The 24,352-nt window shown below is 36.9% G+C and overlaps 1 protein-coding gene across 1 annotated transcript in view; it reads right to left on the reverse strand.

Annotated features, from left to right (window-relative positions):
- The window catches only part of bi (T-box transcription factor bifid), a 124,062-nt gene that overhangs the window by 59,077 nt on the left and 40,633 nt on the right, over positions 1-24,352 (reverse strand). The window contains 3 exon segments of the mRNA XM_074092099.1: positions 16,350-16,503; positions 17,475-17,588; positions 19,110-19,223. Of these exon segments, the coding sequence (XP_073948200.1) occupies positions 16,350-16,503; positions 17,475-17,588; positions 19,110-19,223 (382 nt within the window).

Consider the following 24,352-nt stretch of genomic DNA (forward strand, 5'->3'; position numbering starts at 1 on the left):
CCTACTTTACGTCTATGGGAGGTACCCTAAAAAAAATCTTTTTTAAATTTTCTATTGTACCATTTTGTCGGCATAGCTTACATATATATCCGTGCAAAATTAAAGCTTTGTAGCATTGATAGTCCCTGAGCAAAGCCGCGGACGGACGGACAGACAGACAGACAGACATGGCGAAACTATAAGGGTTCCGTTTTTGCCATTTTGGCTCCGGAACCCTAAAAATACGGTTGCGTTATATGCGTCAGAAAAGTAAGAAAGAAAGAAAGAAAGAAAGGTTTATTTTGGCTCCAAAAGTACCACCTAAAACTATGACTAGAACTAGCACTAAAACTATGTTACTTGGTGACACGGCAGTATACCAAAAAGGGTCTCCACTCAGCATGTGTTGCCGCACATTATGTGCAGTAACGCTGGTTTGTGTAAGTGTTTTTTTCCCGCCATATTTCATATTCAGTTTGGTGTATTGCAATGATGATTATTATTTATCCTAATTATTGTAAACAAGGCAGTTTGTAGAGATGTTTTTGTTACTAAATAATGCAATAACTCTCGATCATTATTATCAGCGAATAATTAAGGCTATATTTTATCCCTGCCCTGACACATCGTTCCCAAGGGATACAGATGAAGTTGCAAGCAATGAACAGCAAGTGCGAAATAATAATAATAGCTGTTAGTTTAGTGTATGTTTGGTGGCCATAAATGACTTCTTTCTTTCTTTAACGTACCTACTTATAGAGAGACTAACGAATTCCACATTAATTGATATTTCCAAGGACGGTGGTAAAAAATATAAACCGCCTTCAAACCGGACAAATGTACGTTGAACTCCCGCCGTAACGTTTCCGTGCAATTGCGCAACACACAGGTTAGTACATAATTTTCACAGGTGCATAAATTCGTATTATTTATAGTATAATAATTATAATTAAATTAATTGAAAACCTGATTTCATAGAAATAAAAGGGATGCAATTAAATTAGAAACTTGTTTTATACACTATTTACGTAGAAGAACTAGGGTAACGAATTAGCCCGTTCAAGTAGTAATCGACAGGTCCTCCTGAGTCCTAACTTTTTTAAACAAACGTAGTACCTACTTAAAACCTAGACTTGGTTCACGCTTTGTTATTTTGGATATTATTTTAAAATTCTTGAAATTCTTTATTCAATGAACAATTTGTACTTTATAAAGTACATTCGGCCGTTACTCTTAGTGTTAATTGGATACCTTAAGTTTTCTGGGATGATCCATATTATACTTTTTATCGATAGTAGACTTATAATGGAGCTCACTCCTGTAGATATCTTTTTTCGCTTGCCGTTTATTTGTAAAAATAAATTGAAACTTTATTTCGTCAAACCACACGTTTCGTGGAATTAATAGGTTTTGTGCCTTGGTCTGTTTGATTAAAAAAAAGTGGTATTGACAGCTGTCAGTTGTTAAATGTCGCCGTAGAATGACACATACGTACACATACGTGAACATTTATTAATGTAGTTAGTTTTGTCGGGTGCGTGTTTGGGGCGCTATAGTCGACACCTGAGGTTAGTCGGAGTGTCGAAATGGCAGTATATTACCAACGGAGACAGAGACGGATTGAGTCAAATAAGCGTTTTAATTGTACGCCGATAATAAAGATGGAAAAAAACTATAAAAAATAGCTGTCGGGGTGAGCTCTTGTTTATATTTTCATAGTTACCTAATATCACAGAATTAGGACTAATATTTAAAACGCCACGTTATATTGAAGTGAATTTTTATGTATTTTACTATTACAAATTTTACAACCTAATTTATATGAACAATGGGGTAGTTGGCAACATAAAGTGAATTTCGATTTTTGGCTACTTTAAAAAAATATTAGCCAAGTTGACAAATGAGTGCTGTTACAAATCTTTCGGGGAACCGTGTCTTGGGAGCTCATAAAAAATCATAAAATGTATGTAAATTGATTGGTGGCGTGGCCTCGAATACTCTATTGTTGACAATCATAAAATAATGTAACAGAAATAAAAAAGAACAGAAACAAGAGTTGGCGTCCTCCTCCACGCTTAGGTACTTTACAAATTTGCGCAAATAGTTTGTGGAAAAAATCTAACGCCATCTACATGAATGTACAAATCTTGAGTGTGACCGAAACACTGGCAGCTAACACAGCCATCGGTCTCGATATTCCAAATTCAAAATCCGGCACCCTCGCGTGCGTTCCATGCGTGTCGCGCCGAGCCCTAACTGCCGCCATTTTCGGCCAGAAAATTGGAAAAACAACACTCCAAGTATAACCTCCAAATGTATGCAAACGACCAGTGTCTCACGACGGTTCCTAAGGAAGCATTCAAAAATAAGGGCATATAATGGAACAGAACGCAACTAATAATGAACTGACTTTATGGTAGACGTCAGGAAAGTTCGAGGTTTGATGTGTCTATTAAATACTTTTTGGTCGAGGTATTTTTGCGTTCTTGGAAACTATTTTGATGGCCAGCGATAACTATTGTATTTTAATAGCTATTTATTTTACGACGTGATGAGTATCTTATTTATCGGAATTATGATAATTTTGGATTGAAATTTGATACAGGCAAATAAATATCCTGTCTTACCTCTAAGAATATTCCTCAAAATGTTTACCTACTAGCTTTTGCGCGCTGTTCCCTAGAAAACTGTGCATTTTTCCGGGATAAAAAGTAGCCTATGTCACTCTCTGGCCCATAAACTATCTGTATATCAAATATCACGTCGATCCGTCGCTCCGTTTCGACATGAAAGATGGACAAACATACAAACACTCACACTTTCGCATTTATAATATTAGTATGGATGGATACTACAAATACCTACCATGAACTATATTCCTCGTACGATTATTTATTTTTTACGGGATCTAAGAAACGATTTCGATGACACTTGCTATGTGGGGGGTTTTTTGGGGCAAGCAATCGATCTAGTTATGTCTTATATTTATTCTTATTTCCTACACACCATATTATATAATGTGTAGTGAAATACAGAAGTATTTTTTATTTTATTTTGTTTTTAGGGTTCTAATGCGTGCCGATAGCTCTTCATTACGCAACTTATCTAGATATGCTGAGAAAGTACCTTTAATAATAAAACTTTTTCAGCCCACTTGTAAAGCGTAAATAAAGCAAACTTAAACCACTCCAAGTTTACTTTTATTTTACCTTAAGTGCCTATAAAAGCGTCACTGTGAACGTACTTCCTTGCCGAACCTCACAACTCAACAAAAACTGCCGGAGTGTGACAATAAAAATGGTCGAATACAAGTGGCGCCGGGAGGAGCAAACCAGGATGGGCTCCGAACACGCATGTACCCAAAATCACCAGAGTTCATAGACCTTCGGCAACCATAAAATTCTCTCGCGCATCTTATAATCCTGGAGCTCAAGTTAAACTGGCGCGAAGGCAGAGGGGGGAAAATCACCTATTATTAAACAGGGGTGCCAAACTAATGGTTTCACGTGTTGTTCCTTTTTATGTGTTCCGTTGTACGCTTGATATAAAGTGTTAGAAGCTATGTAGGTCATGTGAATTGGATTTTTGACGACTTTGCTTTATGTTTGTTTATCAGAGATTGGTAAGATTAGGTTTGGCCTTAATTCGTGGGTACAAAAACAATCGAGCAGCGTTGTAGATGTACCAGTGAGTTTTAATGATACTTTTTAAATTCATTCACTTTTCAGTGTATTGTAATTTAATGCTGACGTTCAATTTATAATATAAAAGTACATAATCCTCATGAGTCCTCACGTACTTTATTAAGAATAAATTAACACTAAGAATAACGATCGAATGTCGTAGATTGTACTTTGAATGTACATACTTTATTAAACACGAATTGTTCATTCCTTAAAGATTCTTTAATAATATCCGAAATAACAAAGCTAGTCTGGCTACTAGCTACTAACGCTTATGTCTTAAGTAATACATCTGTTAAAGGAAGTTGGGACTCAGGAGGATATATCATTTTAACCCTGATTAACATTGTAGTAAGTATATTGTATTATTTTATATACAGCGATGTTTATACTTCACTAACCAGCTGCGAAAACGTTCTTTCAAAATAGGGAAAATTTGGTCAGTTATCTAACTAAGTAACTACAATTTTAAAACCATTTCAAGTTTATGATCGTTTACTAGGTTTCTGTTTCCTTCTCGAAACGTGCTTTAAAAGTTTTGTCCCTCTCAAACTTATACCTGTATTTGGCCTCTGAAAAGTATCTATTATTTATGGAAACTTAATGAAGAAATCCTTAATAACTTTGACTGACAAAGTATCCCGCTCTAGATTTATTTATTGGTGAAATTTTGTACTTGCTATATATAGGTCATAAGCTCTTACGTAAATCGGGTGATGAATTACGTAGTTTGTGTTGTCCATAGTTATAATAAAATTAGATTTACATCTCAGATAATGTAAAAAAAAGTGATAGTAAATCAGCAGACCATTGTGTAGTTCTTTTTTAAGAACATAAGCAGTTTGCACCGGCGCTTATAGTTAAAAAAAATAGCTGTAACCAGGCAGTCAAGTACGTAAAAGGATTAAATTTACGCTACAACTGTTCGTACTCGTAAGCAGCCTCTGCCGACAAAGCTCTATTGTCTGTTGTAGCTCTTATTCTTACGATATATTAGCTTTTGTGTTTGAAAGGATTGAGCTTTTGGAAGCTGGCTGTTCGTACTTTAAGCTAATAAATTATTAATAGAAATATTGAATTTCTTACGCTTTTCCTACTAACTTAGAACGCAGGAGTCGCGTCTTCTGATTGTTGCAACATATGGCATCACATCACTATTGGCATATGCAAGCTATTATGATTTTCGGCTTCTTGGTCGGATTTCCAATAGTCCACTTGGTATGATGCCTTTGGCGCTTTAAGGTACATAAACTGGTTCGAATCCTGTCATTTTCGTTTTAAAAAAAATCTTAGATTTTGTTAAGCAAGCGTATAACTAAAGTAATAAAAACGAATGATATTGAAATGTTACAAATATTGCTCAACATTTTTGAAATGTTTTATAATTAAGCAAAGGGCGCATAATATATCTTTCAAAACCTATCCAGCAAGCAACAAAGCCTTTTTCATTAAAAAAAATCTAATCACGTATTTTTCGTACATCATTAACATACATTACATTATTACGAAATAAAGTGGCTTTATTGTTTGAGTTATTGAATAAATTAATTACAAACACAAAATACAAATTGCATTAGGTACATTAAGCTAAGTTAAAATTATTACTAAAAGCAAGATCCCCCGCGGCATGGACCCAAAGATGCTGGCAGCATTTCCTGCTGTAGCCTAGGTGCAGCAGTGACAGATTACAATTTCTTCGTGCAAAAACCTAATCTCACTCTCTTCTCCAAGTAACTTGAACATTACCCAATGAATCGTGAGCCCCCATTCTCCCTTCAGCCTGATAATTAATCCAAGAAGATGGCCTGATGGTTTTATCACCCCATCGCAACCCCGTCCGCGCAGGACGCTCCGGTGCCTTCCAAAAGGACATCTTTGATCAATAACTGTACACAAATTATGGAGCATATGCCTTTTCTTGCTCGAACGGCCGCATCGGTTCGCTGGGCTTCGCCTTTATGTATTTATTTACTGTTACCTGCATACGTTTGTAGATAATAAAAAAACCGGCCAAGTCCGAGTCCGAGGGTTCCGTACAAACCTGTAGGTAGTAACTTTAAAATTATTAAAAATATTTTTATTATGATGTAACTAAAAATTTAATTCGCAATTTGTCCTTTACTTGTGCTATAACTTGCTATAAGACGTTGCTTCGTACCAAATTTCAAGATTCTGAGTTCACGGGAAGTACCCTGTAGGTTTTGATTCTCTTGCGAGTTTCGAAAATTTGCGGCATAAACGGCTGTATCTTTTGATTGCGTTGGCTTAGAAGTTTGATTTTTTCACAGCTCCAAGGAACAGTAGACTTGAGTATTTGATATAAATTTCAGCTTGAAACCTTTACGCGTTCCTGAGAAAAAGGGTCTTGACAGACGGACGGACGGACGGACAAAAAATGATCCTATAAGGGTTCCGTTTTCTCATTTCGAGGTACGGAACCCTAAAAATAAATATATCGAGATAACTTTTGAACTTGTTTCGTATGAAAACACGTACGACGCTTAGTACGTCCACAAACTAGATGGTCGGATGACCTGGTTAGAAGCCGCGGGTTCATGGTGGACGCAGGCCGCTACTTTACGCTACGCTACGCTTCCAATCTAAGCAACTGGAGGTCTATGGGGGATGCCTGTATCCTACAGTGAACGTCGTACGTCTGATATGATGATGATGATGATATGATGGAAATTTTGTTTGCGTGAACTTAAGGCAATTTTTTGACCCCGACGCAAAAAGAGGGGTGTTATAAATTTGACCGCTATGTGTGTCTGTGTGTCTGTGTGTGTGTGTCTGTCTGTGGCACCGTAGCTCTTAAACGGGTGGACCGATTTGAATGCGGTTTTTCTAATTTAAAGCAGGTTTTCTAGCAATGGTTTTTAGATATGTTTTATCAAAATCGGTTCAGCCGTTTTTGAGATATTGAACTTTGAAGTGACAAAGTCGGGGGTTTTATATCTTTTTGTTGGTTAGGTAAGGTTATTTTACGGATCCTAGAGACCATAGCCTTCCCAGCCAGCACAAACCTTCTGAGTAAGTTTTTATAATAGCAGTCACAGAAACGAATTGCTGAATAAGACTACCGTAATTAGCTGATTTGGCGCTTACTCAGACGTTACTCAAGCAATTTGGGCACAAAATTATACGCTAATAGCTGAGTAATAGCAATATAACACATGAATAAGTTTTGAATAATTGTACGACAAGCTGAGTATCTTCTGCATAAAAGCATTTTGTTCTTTTATGCAAGTATTACAGCTCTGTTATCCAGAAGATGAATGAATGATGAATGAACTATATGCTTAGTCCTTCAAAGCTCAGATATTCAGATGATACACAGCTTTAAGCTTATTTCAGAACATTTATCAAGAATTTATTCGAATTGAATTTAAAGTTGACATAATCGAACACAAAAATAAATTAAAAGTGCACGCGTTGTTTGGAGAGTGACAGCAGCAGAAAATAAATGGCCAAATTTTAATGTCCTAGCGGTAAATAATTTTATACGCTTATTTGTGCTAGAAATAATAAATTGTAGGTGCGCATGCAACTTTACCGTGTATTCATATATACATTTCGTGCAAAATTTTTACGCGCTACCTGATAAGCCAGGTTTTTGAGAAATAAACAACATTTCGTCGTTGGTTTGTTTTTACGAGTGAAATATTTTTTATGTTCTTATACCATTTGAGGGTTCAAAAGTAACCTTGTGATACTTTTTACAAGAATATTATACCGATTTCGTTATCATAATTGAGTTTTCGAGTATAAAATTTCTCATCATTTAATAGGTTATGTTATTCATTATGGCGACGCTCATTCTGAATAAAGTCTGCTTGCACAGCGGCTCCTCGTCTAATGTCTGCATAACAGACCTTATGTGTCCACTTATTCAGATGTTCTCTGGTTAAAAGTGGTCTGCCCACAACATATTTTCGATAACTGTTCTATAATCATACACACTCGTAATATAAATCAAACAATAAGGATTCAGTCATAAAATAGATGAAAACCCACAGTATATTTTTAGCATTTTTTTTGATAGGCGGCATTTACACAACACACTTTAATATTAAGTATAAGCGCGCGCACGAAATCGAAATGTCAAACTACTAGCCGCATAAATGCTGACAAATATTGCAAAATAGTTCTGCTAGCTTAAAAAATGTCTACTTTTCGTGAATACTCAGCCAACTTCTGCATAAGAATCTGTTACTTTTGCTTTTACCCCAGTTAGCTGCACATGAAAGTAATTTCGTACTTAAAGCGGCATAAAGTAGTTATAACAGCTACCTTAAACTCTGTTAACTAACTATATGCTTCATAACAGGAACCACACCCTACTTTATACAGCAGCTGTGTAACTGTCAAGATGTGGTGTGTAATACAGCTAAAAGAGAACAGAACCTCAATTATTCAGTACTCTGCTGGATAATAGAATCTTATACCAGCCAGTGTGATACAAAAGGTTACACAAACTCTTGAGTAACAGGTCTATTTATGATGACTATTCAGCTTTAAGAAATAAAATCGGCAAATTACAGAACTAACTCAGCTAATAGCATTATCATAACAAAAAACAACTTTAATACAGAACTTGGCAATACACACAGCTTCTATACATATATAATAAAGCTTAACCCTGCATAAGGCTAAATTGTTGGCCAGTTATATGACTTGTGTGCTGCCTGGGTTATGCTGTTCACACTTCCACGGGTTCCAATAAAGAATGATCTTAATAAGCAGATAATAAATAGTCAATAAACTGATCCTGTAAAAGTTTTTTTTTCTTTTGAGGCATGGAAGGCTAAAAACGCAAAAGAACAAGGCAAGTCCATATAACTTTTCTTACGCCATATTTTATTTATATTTGGGGAACTCTTGAAGCCATTGGTATTACCGCTTGTTTGATACGAAAAAGCATTGACAAAGAAGTTTCAAAAACTTTTTATGCTTCTGTTGGATTGTGTAATTGGTTGATAGCGAAAGGTCAGGCTGTATGAGTGTTTTGTTGTTGAGCAAAATTTTATGAGTACAGTCACCTGCAATGACCTGCATATCTGTCACAGCGGACGTGCAAATATATCTGACACGTGGTAAGACGTAAGTAACCTCTGCATGCTTTTTTTTCTTTTTTTTATTCGACTGGATGGCAAACGAGCAAGTGGGTCTCCTGATGGTAAGAGATCACCACTGCCCATAAACATCTGCAACACCAGGGGTATTTGCCAACCTAGAGGCCTAAGATGGGATACCTCAAGTGCCAGTAATTTCACCGGCTGTCTTACTCTCCAGGCCGAAACACAACAGTGCAAGCACTGCTGCTTCACGGCAGGATTAGCGAGCAAGATGGTGGTAGCAATCCGGGCGGACCTTGCACAAGGTCCTACCACCTGCAAAAACACAGAATATCTGAATATTCTGTGCTTTTTGTGTCAGATATAGTAACTGTATAAGAAAAGCTGGCTGAAGCGGCCGAATATAACAAACCAGCAGCAAAATAGTCTAGCCGGTTCGACACACAATTTTATACCTGTCAGCTTTGCGACTCTGGGGTCCATGGGACTTGCAATGGGATGGGATTTGCAAAAGCGCCCGGTTGACACAACTGGAGATCAGAGGGGCTACTACGAAATACGAAAATCGAAGTTCGTGTCGTCCTTCTCCCTCTCATATTAAATAATATAAGCGTCAGCGGGACGGCAAGATACGAAGTCCGAATTTTGCAGTTCGTAGCATAGGGCCAGCGGGGCTACTACGAAATTCGAAAATCGAAGTTTGTGTCGTTTGGTCCCTCTGACACTTATACAAGTACTATTTAATACGAGAGCGAGAGGGACGGTGCGATACGAACGATAAGGCCCTCATTCCCGGCAGCTAGCAATTCAAAGAGGAAACGCTGCCGCGGCAAACGGGCACGGGGATAATTTCTAAATTTAGCTTTAAGAACCTAGTTTTTATTTTAGTTTTAATTTAGTTAATTAAATATTTTCTTCGTTATTATGTAACATAATTATTTCTAAAATATAACAACAAACAGAAAAATAGTTGCCATCTGCTACTGAATCTTTTAAATAAATGCGCAAAACGTAATGTTCAAACTCCACACTTCACTGTATTCGACGTTTTTGCCTGCAGCTGTATTCTGCAGTCGACTCGACCTATTGTTCGAGTCGATCCGAATCAGGCGCTCGGATTAGCCCTTCACAATTAAAACGGTGCTTTCGCCATCTTTGACGCATTAAAAATTGTGTAAGCTTACACTGCGCACGAATTTATAGTTAATTATTGAGCTATAAAAAATTGATTTAAAAGTAGATTCTTTCGAATTAAAACAGGCACTAAGATTCTTGTACTTTTTTGAAGTGCCTTATTTATTACAGGTTCTAACGGATTCAATAAAATATGCTAAGAGGGAGTTTTTGGGGGCGAACAATCGATTCAGCTTGGTCTTAGCTCTGAAAAAACGCGTGTTTCTCTTTTACATAAATTCACTTATTTATCGTGCCATTTCACATGAGTCCGTGAAAAAGTATAGAAAACACTAAACATTTAAATACTTAATTGATTAATTATTATACCACCTATGCGAAAGTCGAAGGGTATCAATGAACTAAAAGTTAAAAAAACTAATAGTAGCGGCATCAAGCTAAAAGTTAGCTCAGTAATAATTTAACAACGCATACTGTCTTTCTCTTCAACCAATAATAAGTAGGTAATAATTAATAAATATTATGGGGCAATTGACAACAATTTACCTTATCCCAAACAAAGCTTGTATTATGGGTAGGTCTTAGGCAACGGATAAACATACTTATATAGATAAATACATACTTAAATACATATCCAACACCCAACACTCGAGCAAACATTCGTATTAAGTATTCATCATATATCTGCCCCGACCGTGGATCGAACCCGGGACCTCAAGCTTCATAGTTTCTCCAACCACAATAATTTGTTGTTTTTAGAAAGTCGGGGGTTTTCCAACTTTACTAAGTTGGTTAGGTTATTTAAGTATTAAGTAGCTGGCTAGCTCTGGCTAGCACTAGTCAGCTGTGTAACCCTACCGTGCCGTGTCCCGGCAGCCCCTCTCAAGATGTTTCGGTAAACCGACGATTACGCCGGTCCGGTTCTTCAGTGCGATTTCACGCTTCGTATCGCCTGTTTGTAATTGATACTAAACTTGATGTCTTTATGGGTAAGGTCAGTTTTGAACTTAACATTTCTCGAATGTTCTGAGGCCCTTATTGTCTAACGTCTCCGACACTCGCGATCACAATCAAATGGCAGTTTTTGTATGCGGAAACTGTCATTTGATTGCGATCGCGAACGCCAGAAACGTTACGCAATAGACCCTTTGGAAGAAAAATCGTGCAAGTTGCATTAAAAAGTCAACGTGTACTTAGTGGTCAATCGAGCGCCGCAGCGAAATGCAACTTGCACTATTTGCTTGCAGATCTAAACTTAACTGGGTTTTAAAATAAAAGGGCCGACGACGCCTCAAAAATAATGTCCACTGCGTGTAAAATTGTTTTTTTTTTTTTCTATTTTGATGAAAGTCATCATTCGGGTATGCGTACCTACTTATGCCATTCTGAATTAGAAAATAATAATATGTTTTTTGAAGATTATCCAAATAAATAAAAAATAGTAGATTGTACAACAAGAGCATAAAACGAGCCATTTTACCCAAGACGTTCATATAGCTATATATAGACACGTCGAGGGGAAAATGGATTCAATGCTCGAGTTTTACACTGCTTTTCACTTCGATGGCGAGGAAATGAAATAGCAACAGTGAAAACAATTGTTCACTCACTACGTAAATTTTATTTTTCATGCATTACTATATAATTATATTTTTTTTAGTTTTAGTGATTTATTTTAATTGATTTGATTGATTTTTAGTTTTATATAAATAAAAAATGTATTAAAAAATATAAAGAAACTTCTTTGTTTATGGCTGTTGACACCTAATTAACTTGGTCTTAGACGAGGATTTTATTTTATGCACTAGTGCATAAAAAGTCATTTTATGTCGCCTAGATCCAGCATAAACACCAACTTTACGAGCGTGAGAAGTGAAAAATAATTATGATATTCAAGGGACGTTTTTATAGGTATCAAAAATAATTTAGGCCTCCTTACCAGCTTTTTTAGATTTGATCTGTTTACCTACCTCTTAATGATTGCGATAGCGAACATAATAACCACGATTTAAAACAAGGATTCTAATACAAATTTACGGCAGCATAAAGCGGCGTCCACACTAATATTGCTTTGGCGACAGCGACACGCCAATCCGCCATTAACATGTCCATAAACCACGGCGTTGTAAATAACGAGGTATATATCGCCAATTGATCAACCGGGTCCATACCAGCCTAACTGGATGCTTTCTGGCGTTCTGCAGCTAGGGCATAGGGGGGGGGATTTATTGAATTTGACAGTTGAAATTTTCAGTTACACGAACTCTAACTACCTATTAAGTGAGTTTACTTACATTTTTTTTTTAATTTGTATCATCCTACCATCTAATCACTAAGCTTTAACATCAAACAAAATGTATTTATTTTAAGATTTAAAATTTGTTATAAATTGTACTAATTTAAATCTCAAAAATAAAAAAATCTTTACTGAGAGTTAGCAACTCTATGGCCAAATTTACTTCTATACCTAGTAACAGGCGCTAACTGGTGCCATGGTGGCCGGAGGATGAACTAAATCTACAATAACACGCACACGCAATCACACAACAAGATTACTGACGATTGCGAACAGATTTGAGAACACAAAAAGCTTCAATTTAGGTTTTGCTCTTAATACTACTCGTAGCAATAGTTTCAATGAGGCTGCAGAAGACAATTCGGTTGGCCTGAACCCGTTTCGCACTCTACAACGCCGTGTGATTCAAGACCGTCGGTTTTTATACAATTTTTAGTGTCTACTCACGGCCTCATTAGACGGAGCCTTTATTTCAATCGTTAAATTAACTTGGAACGGATGGATTGCTTTGATATGCCCGGTTTCGTTAAAAATATCGGTGACTAACCAAGCGGTGTTATTAACGCTAACGTTCGTTATCTGTATAGTTTTTGGTATATTATACCTAGTGTCTTATAGACGAAATTGTTAACATATTAATACATCGTAATATTTATTTATTATAATATTTCAAAGCGAGGGAAATAAAAAGTGATAATTATTAACAAATATTTGATACGGAAAAAACGAAAAAAAAACAGTAGGTATATTTGAAAAAAAAAAAAAAAAACTTCAACTGTAGGTATGTATTATTAGAGAGCAGTGTCTGTAACTTTTTTTCGCGTGGACTTAGATTTATTTCAGCCGGTTATATCCACTGTTTTGACTGCAGAAATCGATACCTAAGTAACGTATGAGTATGCAGCAGTTTAAAAAAGGCACTTGCCGATACCTGTGACATACGGACAGACAGACAAACAAACAGACGGACAGGATGATACTATTTATAAGGATTCTGTCTATACTCGTATCTTGGCTACGGTACCTCAAGAAGTCAAAGTACCTCCCTATTTATTTAATAACAGTGGGTATAGTAACGGAAACTTTTACAGTTAATTGGTTTGAGCTGTCCAAGTTTTATAGTTTACACTTTTTACGTTTGTTTTGACTTCATGTCTGAACTTTTGTATGAAATTGGCATTGGTCTCAAAAAAACAATGTATATTTTTCTATAAAGATTTTTCATAAAATAGGCGAATTTAAGACACCTATTTAAAGAATTTTGGTTTTAGTTGCGTTTTAAATTTTTTACCCTATTTAGAAGTAACCGTAATTATAGCTAACCATAGTTGTCATGGCGTTAATAAACCTATTCCTCGAAGTGGTTTTGGAATTAGACCACATTGTAAAAAGTGGTCGATGCCAATTGTCAGATGAAATAGTGACAAGGTACTAAAATGTACCGAGCCGTGGTGGCCTAGTGGTTTGACCTATTGCATCTCAAGCAGAGGGTCGTGGGTTCAAACCCCGGCTCGCACCTCTGAGTTTTTCGAAATTCATGTGCGGAATTAGATTTGAAATTTACCACGAGCTTTGCGGTGAAGGAAAACATCGTGAGGAAACCTGCACAAACTTGCGAAGCAATTCAATGGTGCGTGTGAAGTTCCCAATCCGCACTGGGCCCGCGTGGGAACTACGGCCCAAGCCCTCTTGTTCTGAGAGGAGGCCTGTGCCCAGCAGTGGGACGTATATAGACTGGGATGATGATGATGACTAAAATGTAAAGATACTTTGACTGTAGGTACAATAAGTAAGAGCCTAACCTTGTGGCCCTAGAAAGCTGAGTTTTTCCAACTAAAGTAAACCGTACAGTTAACGATATAGACAAGTAATAAGATAAATTTTCGAAAATCCCACAGCATGACATCTATTACTAGATCAGTTTATCAACTCTTGTGCAAGTATTTATGCCCTCTAGTGGCAGTCTCATCAAAACAATTACAAAACAAGCGCCTGAACCATTAAGTTATTAAACAAAACAAATCTTTTAATCAACATCATAATTCGTTTCGGTCGTGGTGTTATTAATAGAATGTCACGGTTTGTTTGTGTCAACGTATTGAAGATAATTTAATCACTTTTCTTTGAAAAAGGTGGTTTAAACCACGGTTTAAACAAAAAAATAAATATAGGATATTTGGAATAGAGTTGTACTATACAAAAGCTTAGCGATATTTCCAAGGTAGGTAATATTTAAGCAAATCAAATATGTCAAATTGTTCGTTTGTTTATACTCTTTATCGGGCCCAAGCCTTTAAGGCCACCATCAAGGGGAATAATAATAATACTCTTTATTGAAAAAAAAGGAAACACAAAATGGTTACAAAAAAAAGTGTTAAGTACAAAGGTGGATTTAAACCTGAAGGGATCTCTGCCAGTCAACCTTTGAGTGATAGAGAAGAGCGATCAAAATAAGGATCGAGAATCGTGTTTAGTAGCCTACCCATAGAGAAAAGTTTACACAAATTTATACGGCAGTCATAATTTCCTGTTATAATGCCTTTGATTGAAATAAAAGTACTCAAGATAACAAAAAAAACTATTAAAAATATCGTCAGAAATGTACACAGTTTCAAAACAAAATATTAAAATTAATCGTCACTAACAAGCCACGGTGTTGGATGAAAAATAGTTCCAAAATCGGCATGCACGTATAAAAAACGTCTTATCTTCCTGTAGGATCACGTCTGTCCGTCTACCTGTCCCTATGTCAAACTTATGAATATTAAAGTTGCACATGTCTTTATGACCATTACGTATAAGTAGTTGCGATTATTGAAACTGATAGCTTTATTTGTCATTGGAAAAACGCATGCTGTAGAAATAGTAAAAATAGGTATCGTATTAAACAAAACGTCGATCCAGTCTTTACTAAATATTTATGTGTTGGAACCTATTGTCTCTCAATATTCAATAGACAGTTAAGCATCTATGCGTTGAATATCCATTTGAACTATTATTCATTAAATATTTATTATTAAATAAAATTAATAACCCATATAAAAAACTAAAAATATGGCATCCCGCCGTATCAAGTCAGCTGTTGTCAAAATTCTACGCATACCTCGCGGCGACCGTCGTTATTTCAATTACCCCCGGCCCTCGTCAAAGACAAAAGATCTGACACGGAAAAAAAGAAACAAACGCCCGTAGAAAAAAAACAATCGTCTTATCTATGATTGAATCGCGGTCGTGTAAATGCGCTCAAGTGTATTATGTATCTTAAAGGACCGCTTTCTTCGGTAGCGTCTTCGAAATCGAAACGACTTTTGCATTTTTTTTTCGACAATCAGAATGGGTTTTCGGGTGGGTCTCGCCTGGTCCAGTTTTTGGCGTATCTTAATTACGCGTACGTGCTTTAAATCTCGAAACTTGACGAGAATCTACGACACAAAGACGTTTCTTCCTTTACAAATATTTATACCAAAAAAACGTAGATTATAAGTTGAAGTAGTCCCAATTTGTAACGGCTGTTGAAATATGCGTTCAACACTGATCTATCGGCATTGAAGTTTACTAAAGAGCCGGGTTGATGGGTGCCCAAAGTAAATAGCCGTAATAACCGTAAAGGGCACAATGATCCCCCGCTGATCGACGACAGGGGTTCTACCCACGATCCGCTTTTTAATTATAATATCACCCACATTATAAACTTTTTGCCCCCAACAAAAAAAAACCTCTCGACCGACTGCTACTTTTTGGGACGTTTTTTGCAGAATTTAAGTTTTGATCGCCATTATTGAACCTTAAGGTTTTGTTGATCATAATAACAAAAGCAATGACAAGGATAATGCATTACACAATACAAAAGCGGTAGGTTTTGGTATCGGTGAGATCTTTATGGTTTTTGAAGTAGAAAGAGAATCTAAGATTAAAACGTAACCGTAAGGGTTAAAGCTTCCTGTGACTAAACTAATGACTGGAGCCGACTTTACGACAGCAAATAACACCACTGAATTCGAAACTACATAACATAGAAAATACCAATCATAGTTTTGTATAAAGTTTACAGGTCGTGATAGTCTAACAATGCATTTTAAAACACACTATCCAGTTTATCACTTTAGTCACAAGTGCTGTAACCAAAAAAATCTTTGCAGAACTTCACCAATACCAGAACCGTTAAGAAAAATCGGTACTCACGAATCCGTGTTTGTCGCTTATGTTGTTGGTGAGCTTCAGTTTGTGGAAGGACACCACTTTCTGCATCCACTGCTCGCCCGTCGACGGGGAGTCGGGGTGGATGTACATCCTCTTAGGCATTTCAGGGTCAGCTTTACCAGCGACCATCCACCGACTCCGGAAACAAAGATACTAGTTAAAGATACACCCTAAGATGGTGTTTCAAATTTCAATGCATCGATTCCAATGCCAGCAAGATTTGTAGTAAAAAACTAAGCAAATTATTACAAGGTAATGAATACTGACAGGTTCTTGGATGAGGTTAATAATTTCATTCAATTGATTTACTGTTTATTAGAAGGGAACACCGTCTATGAATAAGAGAGCATGCAAGCTTAAGAAAGGCGGGCAATTTAAATGTCAATAATAGGCACGTTACGATTACGACTTGGAATAATCGACATATTGCTAAAATTAAATACCTAGCTCCTAGGCACACGTTATGAAGCATAAACTGTATTTTAAAATTGCCGTAAAATAAAGAAGTTTTCAATCCAACACCCCATGCAGTAATATGTTTACTTAAAAACGGTATAATTGACACGCATATGCCTTGCCCCGCAAACCCTGATAATGCGGTTATTAAATGGCAATAAACAAGCAGCCAACTAACATAATGGTACAACAATAAACAATGCATGAAACATAATGTGAGTGAAAAGAGATCTGCGTACAAATGGGACAAAAAATTGACCAAAACAAAGTAAGTTTGCGGTGGAAAGCAGCAGATTGTTAAATATGACGGAGTTGTTGAAGTGATAAGGGCCATAATTTGGGGTGCGCTGAGTCTCAAACGCAAACTTCCTTTGGTAAAGAGTCCACCTTGTTCACGAATCAATGAACGAATTTTGGAACGGCGGAGCCTTCCCGGTGCCTCGGTGAGGCACGGATAATAGGTGCAGGAAACCGCGCAGATCCCCCATCGTTTCACATCAGTACATAAATACGCATGCTTCTTGCCTTTTGTTTTCAATATTACGAATTACATTAAAATAAGAACAGCTAACGCGACCGATAAGCGGCGTCCCACAATCACTACCAGTTACTCTTATTTTAATTTAATTCCTTCAGTTCTTTTATTTATACCTGTTGTGGAATTTGTATCTGCAATCGTCGGCAGCTACGATGTCCATTAGCAAAATGTACTTTGCTTTTTTATCAAGACCAGAAACGCGAACTTTGTAGGCAGGAAACATACGTCTGCAAGCAATACGAGAGAAAAACATGGATTGGGACTCGTTCTTTGCGACAACGATTTGACATCACGTCGATTGTTTGACATGCTGCTGGACTAGTTTCACTTTTTACGCCCATTTAGTACTGAGAAACAAGCGGACCATATTAGCTTGTGATCTTGTCGCGCTAATTACGCTTTAGTATATTCGATTGAATATTTACTTAAAGCGGCTCGCGAAGCCCTACTTAACTCGGGATTTAATCTACACACTGAACAAAGCGCAATCTTTCGTTCTATATTTGGCTTTTCTGGTATCGGTGCGAGTCTAATCAGCCGCACGAAATGAGGTGTCACCAAGTATTTGCTACAAACAAAAAGGCCGTGTTTCCGCCACAGAGGGCCAAAGATGGCGAGGTACGCGCCCATTGTGCGGTTTTATGCCGACGCGAAACATCGTGACCAACGGACGTGAGTTAATGCCGTGTTGAACGAAAACTCAGCGATAACTCAAAACAAGGCACTCAAACGTTGGGCTCTAGTAAAAAACTTGTCTCCTGATGCGAATGGAGTGAAGACTTGGAGAAACATACATGCAGTGATCCGTAATGTTCAGTTAATCGATGAGCCTCACAGATTTCTGATAATTTATGAGCATATTAGCCGAGTTAGGCAGCTGGAGGCTTTTGTCGGCGCCGATATCGGTTTACGGCTGAATCACAGTCGCATATTCGGCCGGAATGCCCGGGTCGTATTAATTAACGGATATTAAATCTGAGTTTATCGGACGAATCTCGATGTTGCCAAACCTGCGTGTCGGCGGTTTTGATATTGGACGTCGATTGGCGGCCGGACATAAAACGGACGACCGTCCTTATCGCCTCTCGTCATCGGGAATTAAACAATGTACACGATCATTTACGATGATTATCGATATCTGGCGCTCGGGTGCGCCTCCGCGGATGCGTCCCGAGTGACATAGAACCGTACCCCGGAAGATTCGGCTTAAATTTTTTTACTAACGAGATCTTTCGGCGCGATTGTCGCCGCGCGTTTAGTCCCAATTTCGATTAATTTAGTAGAACACTACGAGTCGCGTCGGTATTTCTCACCTCTGGTGTCGGCTGGTTCGCTTTTTACTTCACCGCCGCGGTGTTTAAGACAAAGATATTTTAATGATATTACCCATAAGATGCGAGTTGAATCCTTAATCGTCGGACGATTTGGAGCGGTGTTCTGTTGTCGTACATGTCGTTGCCCTTAAAATTGAGCGTGCTTCGTAACAAATTGTTCGTATGCAATTAAGAAACGCATCGAAATTGGTGATTAAGTGGGAACTAGTGCGTGGCGTGGGGATCACAAGCTAAATGAAAACAAGCTGTAAAATTAGGGAGTCTCCAATCGACGTTGACGTCTGTTCTTAGCTCCGACAAGCTGGCGTCAATAATTATGACGCCAGATTTTCGGTGGCTTACATCGGTGGATTGAGAGGATGAAGTTATGATGGTCATGAGCTCCAGCAGGCAATGGATGACCAGGCAATCTACCTGTTGTGGAACTTATATCTGTAGTCGTCGGCTGCGACGATGTCCAGAAGTAGGATGTATTTGGCCTTCGCGTCCAATCCGGATACGCGGAACTTCATTTGAGGGAACATTTGTCTGCAAATTGGAATGATTCCTATAGAATCGACAGCTGACCTATGATATCAACTACAAGTCTCAAAAAACTTTAGTACCTTATTCAAACAAAACGTACTACGCTTAACTTTTCAATAGTTTGAACGAAAAAGTAAAGATAGCTAAATGAGTTTTGTAGTTGATCACAATTAACTGGAATTTCATGAATTAAAAAACAAACCATCGCAGCTTTGTGTGTGATATTGCATTGAATCTTCATACAGAAATTTGCTTCCATGTAAATAAGCAAAGCAGATTTAAGCTACCTTACTTTCCATAATAGACACGCATTTTACTCGCAAATGCGAAACGGTAAAGCATGAATCTAAGCAAATCGACTGCTTTCTATAGCAGGTAAGTAATCGTGCTTGGGTGCAATCTGTCATGTCATCGGTAGTTGCACTAGGTACATTGTTACGCCACTTACTCTTCCTTGTTTGCACAATATTAATTGCGCTACACTTTTACTAAAGCACCATGTACTGTAAGAGAGCTTTCATTATCTATTTGTTACAAAAAACGTGAAGTCTTTTTATACTGACTTATTTATTATGGAGCAATGTAGTTTATTTCGTAGCGTTTTTTTATGGTTAGTCTGCACTACTATACACTATTTGTGTATAAATTTCCATATTTAAATTTATGGTGGAATTGTCACTCAGGTATGGCTGTTGCCACGTTACGTTGTAGTTACGTTATCTCACGATCCGAGATCACAGTGGCGTTGAGTGAACATTTTCGTTAGGTAATCTTCGGATGTTAGTATAATATCTTCTAAAAAATGTAAGCAACCCAGTGGGAGTCAAGTTATTATGATGCCACGCCACTGCCAGGGTATAAACTAAATAGCTGTTCGTAAATAGAAGTTTTTGCGTGAAATAGTAACAAACGCAAACATATAAAAATTATCGCATTTATAGTTAATAATAGTACCTTAATTTGTGTGTTGTTATAGTTATGATGGCTTCAAAGATATAGCTAAAATAAATATTCCTTCCTCGTTGTTTCACACGACATAAATCAGCCAATAGCGGCAGTCGATCCATGTGTATGTCACGTAAGCGCCATAAATAAAATACCTAATGAGCCTTTAGGCGTGTTTGCATTCATAGAATATAGCAACACTCAAGAAACGAGGGGAGAATAATGCGTAAGGCAGCTTGATAGGCAACATAAAATGACTTGGAATAACCCCCCAACTCATACATTTTATAAAGATTTTAAGAATACAAGCGCAAAGCGCGCAGGCAGGCGACAACGGAATCAACGTCAAGATACTTTACCTGTTGTAACTGTTAATAGAGTCAAAAAACTGTTAAAAAAACTGTTAATATATTAAGAACTCTAGCCACATTTTGTCTTTTTGCCAAGGTTCAAAAGAGGTTTTTAGCAAGTTAGGAACTTTTTCAAAACCACAAAATACTTTATTTCTAGGGTTTCGTAACTCAAAAGGAAAAAGGAGCCCTTTTAGGTTCACTTTGTTGTCCGTCTGTCTGTCAAAACCCTTTCTCTTTAAATCGCGTGGAGGAAACAAAGCATGCTTAAATTAATATGAAACACTACAGGGCTATGGTACCTTAAAATTGTAAGAAAAAGTGTTTCTTAATGGAACCTTTTGAAAATTTGTTACAACGAGTATGCAAAAATCATGAGGATAAAAATCTCCAGCACACCCACTTCCCTTTAGAGTTACGAAATTTGGCAACAAATAGTGCTTGACTACACAATTAAAGGCCAAGAAGTCCGAAAATTACTAATTTTTGTTGTTCATAGTTCATCATTATTATTATTTATTTATTATTATATATAGAAATATTATCATATCAAGTTTAAACTTATTATTTGAAAAATAAACCCGGATAACTCACGTTTTAAATCGAGTTAGTGAGCAGCCGCCTTATCGCATGCTCCCAGAGGAAGGGCTACGAATTAGCACGAAACATGTCGAGGTAAACTCGATTTAAGACGTGAGTTTATATCATTAAATATAAGTGAGTCTCACGGGGGGGGATCGCGGTGGATGCGGACAGCACAAAACCGGTCCGAATGGAGAGCCTTGGAGGAGGCCTATGTCCAGCAGTGGACGTCTACGTCTTTCACAGTTACAAACTTATTTTTTGTTGGGCCATAAATTTCTATAATACGGAACCTTCAGTGTGTGAGTCCAACTCGCAATTGGCTAGTTTTCGATGTATTCTGTGACTCAAAGACAACCAGGATGAACATGATCTAACAGCTTTGTATTCGCCTCCCGTAGTCCACGACACGACATATATCAGTAACTGTCCGTGTGTGTGTCACGTACTAACTATAAATAAGATGGCTAATGAGCAGACAAGGCTCGGTTTCTTAATAATTGCGAAATATTTTAAGGAATTGTCAAAAAGGCACGGTAGGTCATGAACATGAGCAACAAATAAAGACGGCTTGTTAAAATTAAATCTTTGTCAACAAGAAATACTGACCTTAAACTAAGCTGCCTATTAATTTCAGTGTTTTAGTCGCATAATATTCTTGTAAACATAGAAACATTTTGACAATATTGTCAATACCTGGAAAACTGTAGTTTCGAGCAGCGTGCTATGAGAGCATTATTACCCCTCTTAGCTTTACCGTTGGTTTGAGGAACACCTGTGTATATTTGCTTACGATCATCGTTACTTTTCAGTTTAATGTCATTGTATAAAACGGCGACTGACGGTGAGGAAACCTAGACTCCAGCGAAGTCTGTTTTAAGTAACAACTTTTAGCCGCTAATACGACTTTCCCTAGAGAAAAACTACAAACTGCGAGTTTTCTGTGCAGAGTTCAAACCACGGCCACAATTTGTATGTTTTTTTATGGTTTTATAATGTCATCCATTAGTGTAACTTTTATTGTGAGACCATAAAAGCAGATTTATTTGTATAACATTAGCACGATTTAAATTTGTTTTTATGAGCTTGAATTTCTACTTACAACCGTAGTGATTAAAATTAGGAAACGCTTCGGTTTTATTGTATTTAAATCAAATTGAACCCGTGAGAGTCATAATAAAAATAACATAAACAGAAAAAGAACTTGAGACAGCGTGAAATACGTTTCGAAGTTTTCAAGAAGGTAGAAAAGATGTCACGCTAATAATATTCTAGATACATGTACTTTAACACCCTTCTTTCCGCGTCGGGGGTTAAAAATATGACTAAGTATAAAAGATTTTTTAACTAAGACCACTTTGTACAAATACAAACTCTTCATCATTCATAATCTTTATCAAACAAGTATTATTACTTACAGCATTAGCTATCTTTAGATTAGCTATTTCTGCTTTAAAAAGATGATAGGTACCTTCACTATTCATTCCCACAAATAAGTTTTTTTTAATTTTACCTTTTACCGCTTTAAACTAGTAAGGTACCTGGCCTAATTAATCATCTAACTTATCTAGTCCAAATTGAATACGACACTGCAGCAAAACATGCCCTTTAAAAGGTCCGTAGCAGCTATTTATATCTAAAACTTACAGCGCAGTAAAACCTTATAAACTCTGTCCTTGATGGATAATAGGTACTGTTGCGAACCAAGCTAACCGCAAGGTGTCAGCAATGTAATATGATAAATTAATAATGATATACAGATGCCACATTAAATTGACTTTCAATACATGACGAAGTTGTTTTTGTCAAGAGTATAAGAGGTTTTTGAGACCATACCATTTATCTACTTTTTCAACTATGATTATTATATAGCATCTTTAAAGAGTATTGACATATATTTTTGGGGATTAATACTAACAGATATTTTTTTAAGTCAGTAAAGGTACTTAATGCAAAGAAATCACGTGCAGTGAAATTCATACCTGCTTACTTGCGATTTCGGGATGGATAGAACAATTTGTCTATGTTACGTACGTTAAATATTGTATCTATACGTTACATACTCAATCAAAGAGACAGAAATAGTCGCAGACAATGTTCATTATCGTAAAATCATTGTTAATCTAGTCAAATCAAAAGAGATTCGTCGTAATTAACATTCTTTAATTGAAATTGGTTGACTGTCTTGCGATCTTAAAATAGCGGTGTAAGTCTCAAACAAAACAATATATCTTTTGTCTCTTTTGCTTATAAGGTAATTTACATATACGTACATTTCAAGAAAATAGGCAATAAGTAAAGAAATTTGTCTACTAGTAGTGCTCAGATAGAGAGTTGTAAGACTACTTTGATCTTAACAACTTCCCTTCCCTCTCCAAAGAGTCATAAATGATATGATTCACAAAAATATTTTGGTATACTTAAGCTGAAGAGCCTTATGTGACTCGTCTTTGAAGGAAAACTTGTACTATTTTCTTAGTTGAACGTGGTTCAATGCCTCAGATTTAGCAGCATGAACGTATAGAAAAAAATCTTACCTAACATGAAAAGTGAACGTGGGGTAGGTAGTTCAAAAAGGCATTGTAAAGGGGAACAGTGAAGTTGTTAAAGTTATCTCATTGGCGCCAAAGTCTAGCTCAGTCTTAGGTTTTATCTCTAAATATTATCTAAACGAGGCATTTTGTGAAATATACTGTCAATCAAAAGACAATGCGAGCGTTTACACTGAAGGCGTCTTTGTTACAGTAAGTATAAAACCTAATTACTCTGATAGCCACTACAGCAAGCGACTGTTAGTAATTAATTGGAATGATTGACCGTCTTTTAGTTTTGACATGTTATCAGTGCAGTAAGATTTATGGACGACTTGCTTTTGCAATGTCAATATCAATCCGTTTGTCTAAAGATTGTCAACCAGTAGAAGGAAATTTTTCGAATGAACATGAAACATTACTTTGAGAAACTAATGAAGGTCGTAGGGGACTGTTAAAGTGTGTACGAGTAGTGTATTATGAATAAGGTTTACTTGGAAGAAAAATTCAAGGATTCGGATAATAAAGAACAAATCCTTTTGAGAGAAACGAATGAAGTGGGAAACAGCGGTGACATCTAGATAAAGATTTTTAATAAAGGAACGTCAGGATCAATCGTTGCCATAGAAGCTTGAGATAGCCAAACACAAATTTAACACAAAAAAACCGGCCAAGAGCGTGTCGGACACGCCCGTAACAGGGTTCCGTAGCCATTACGAAAAAA

This window comes from Choristoneura fumiferana, chromosome 9 (genome assembly GCF_025370935.1).
Source record: "Choristoneura fumiferana chromosome 9, NRCan_CFum_1, whole genome shotgun sequence".
NCBI classification, from domain to species: Eukaryota; Metazoa; Arthropoda; class Insecta; order Lepidoptera; family Tortricidae; genus Choristoneura; species Choristoneura fumiferana.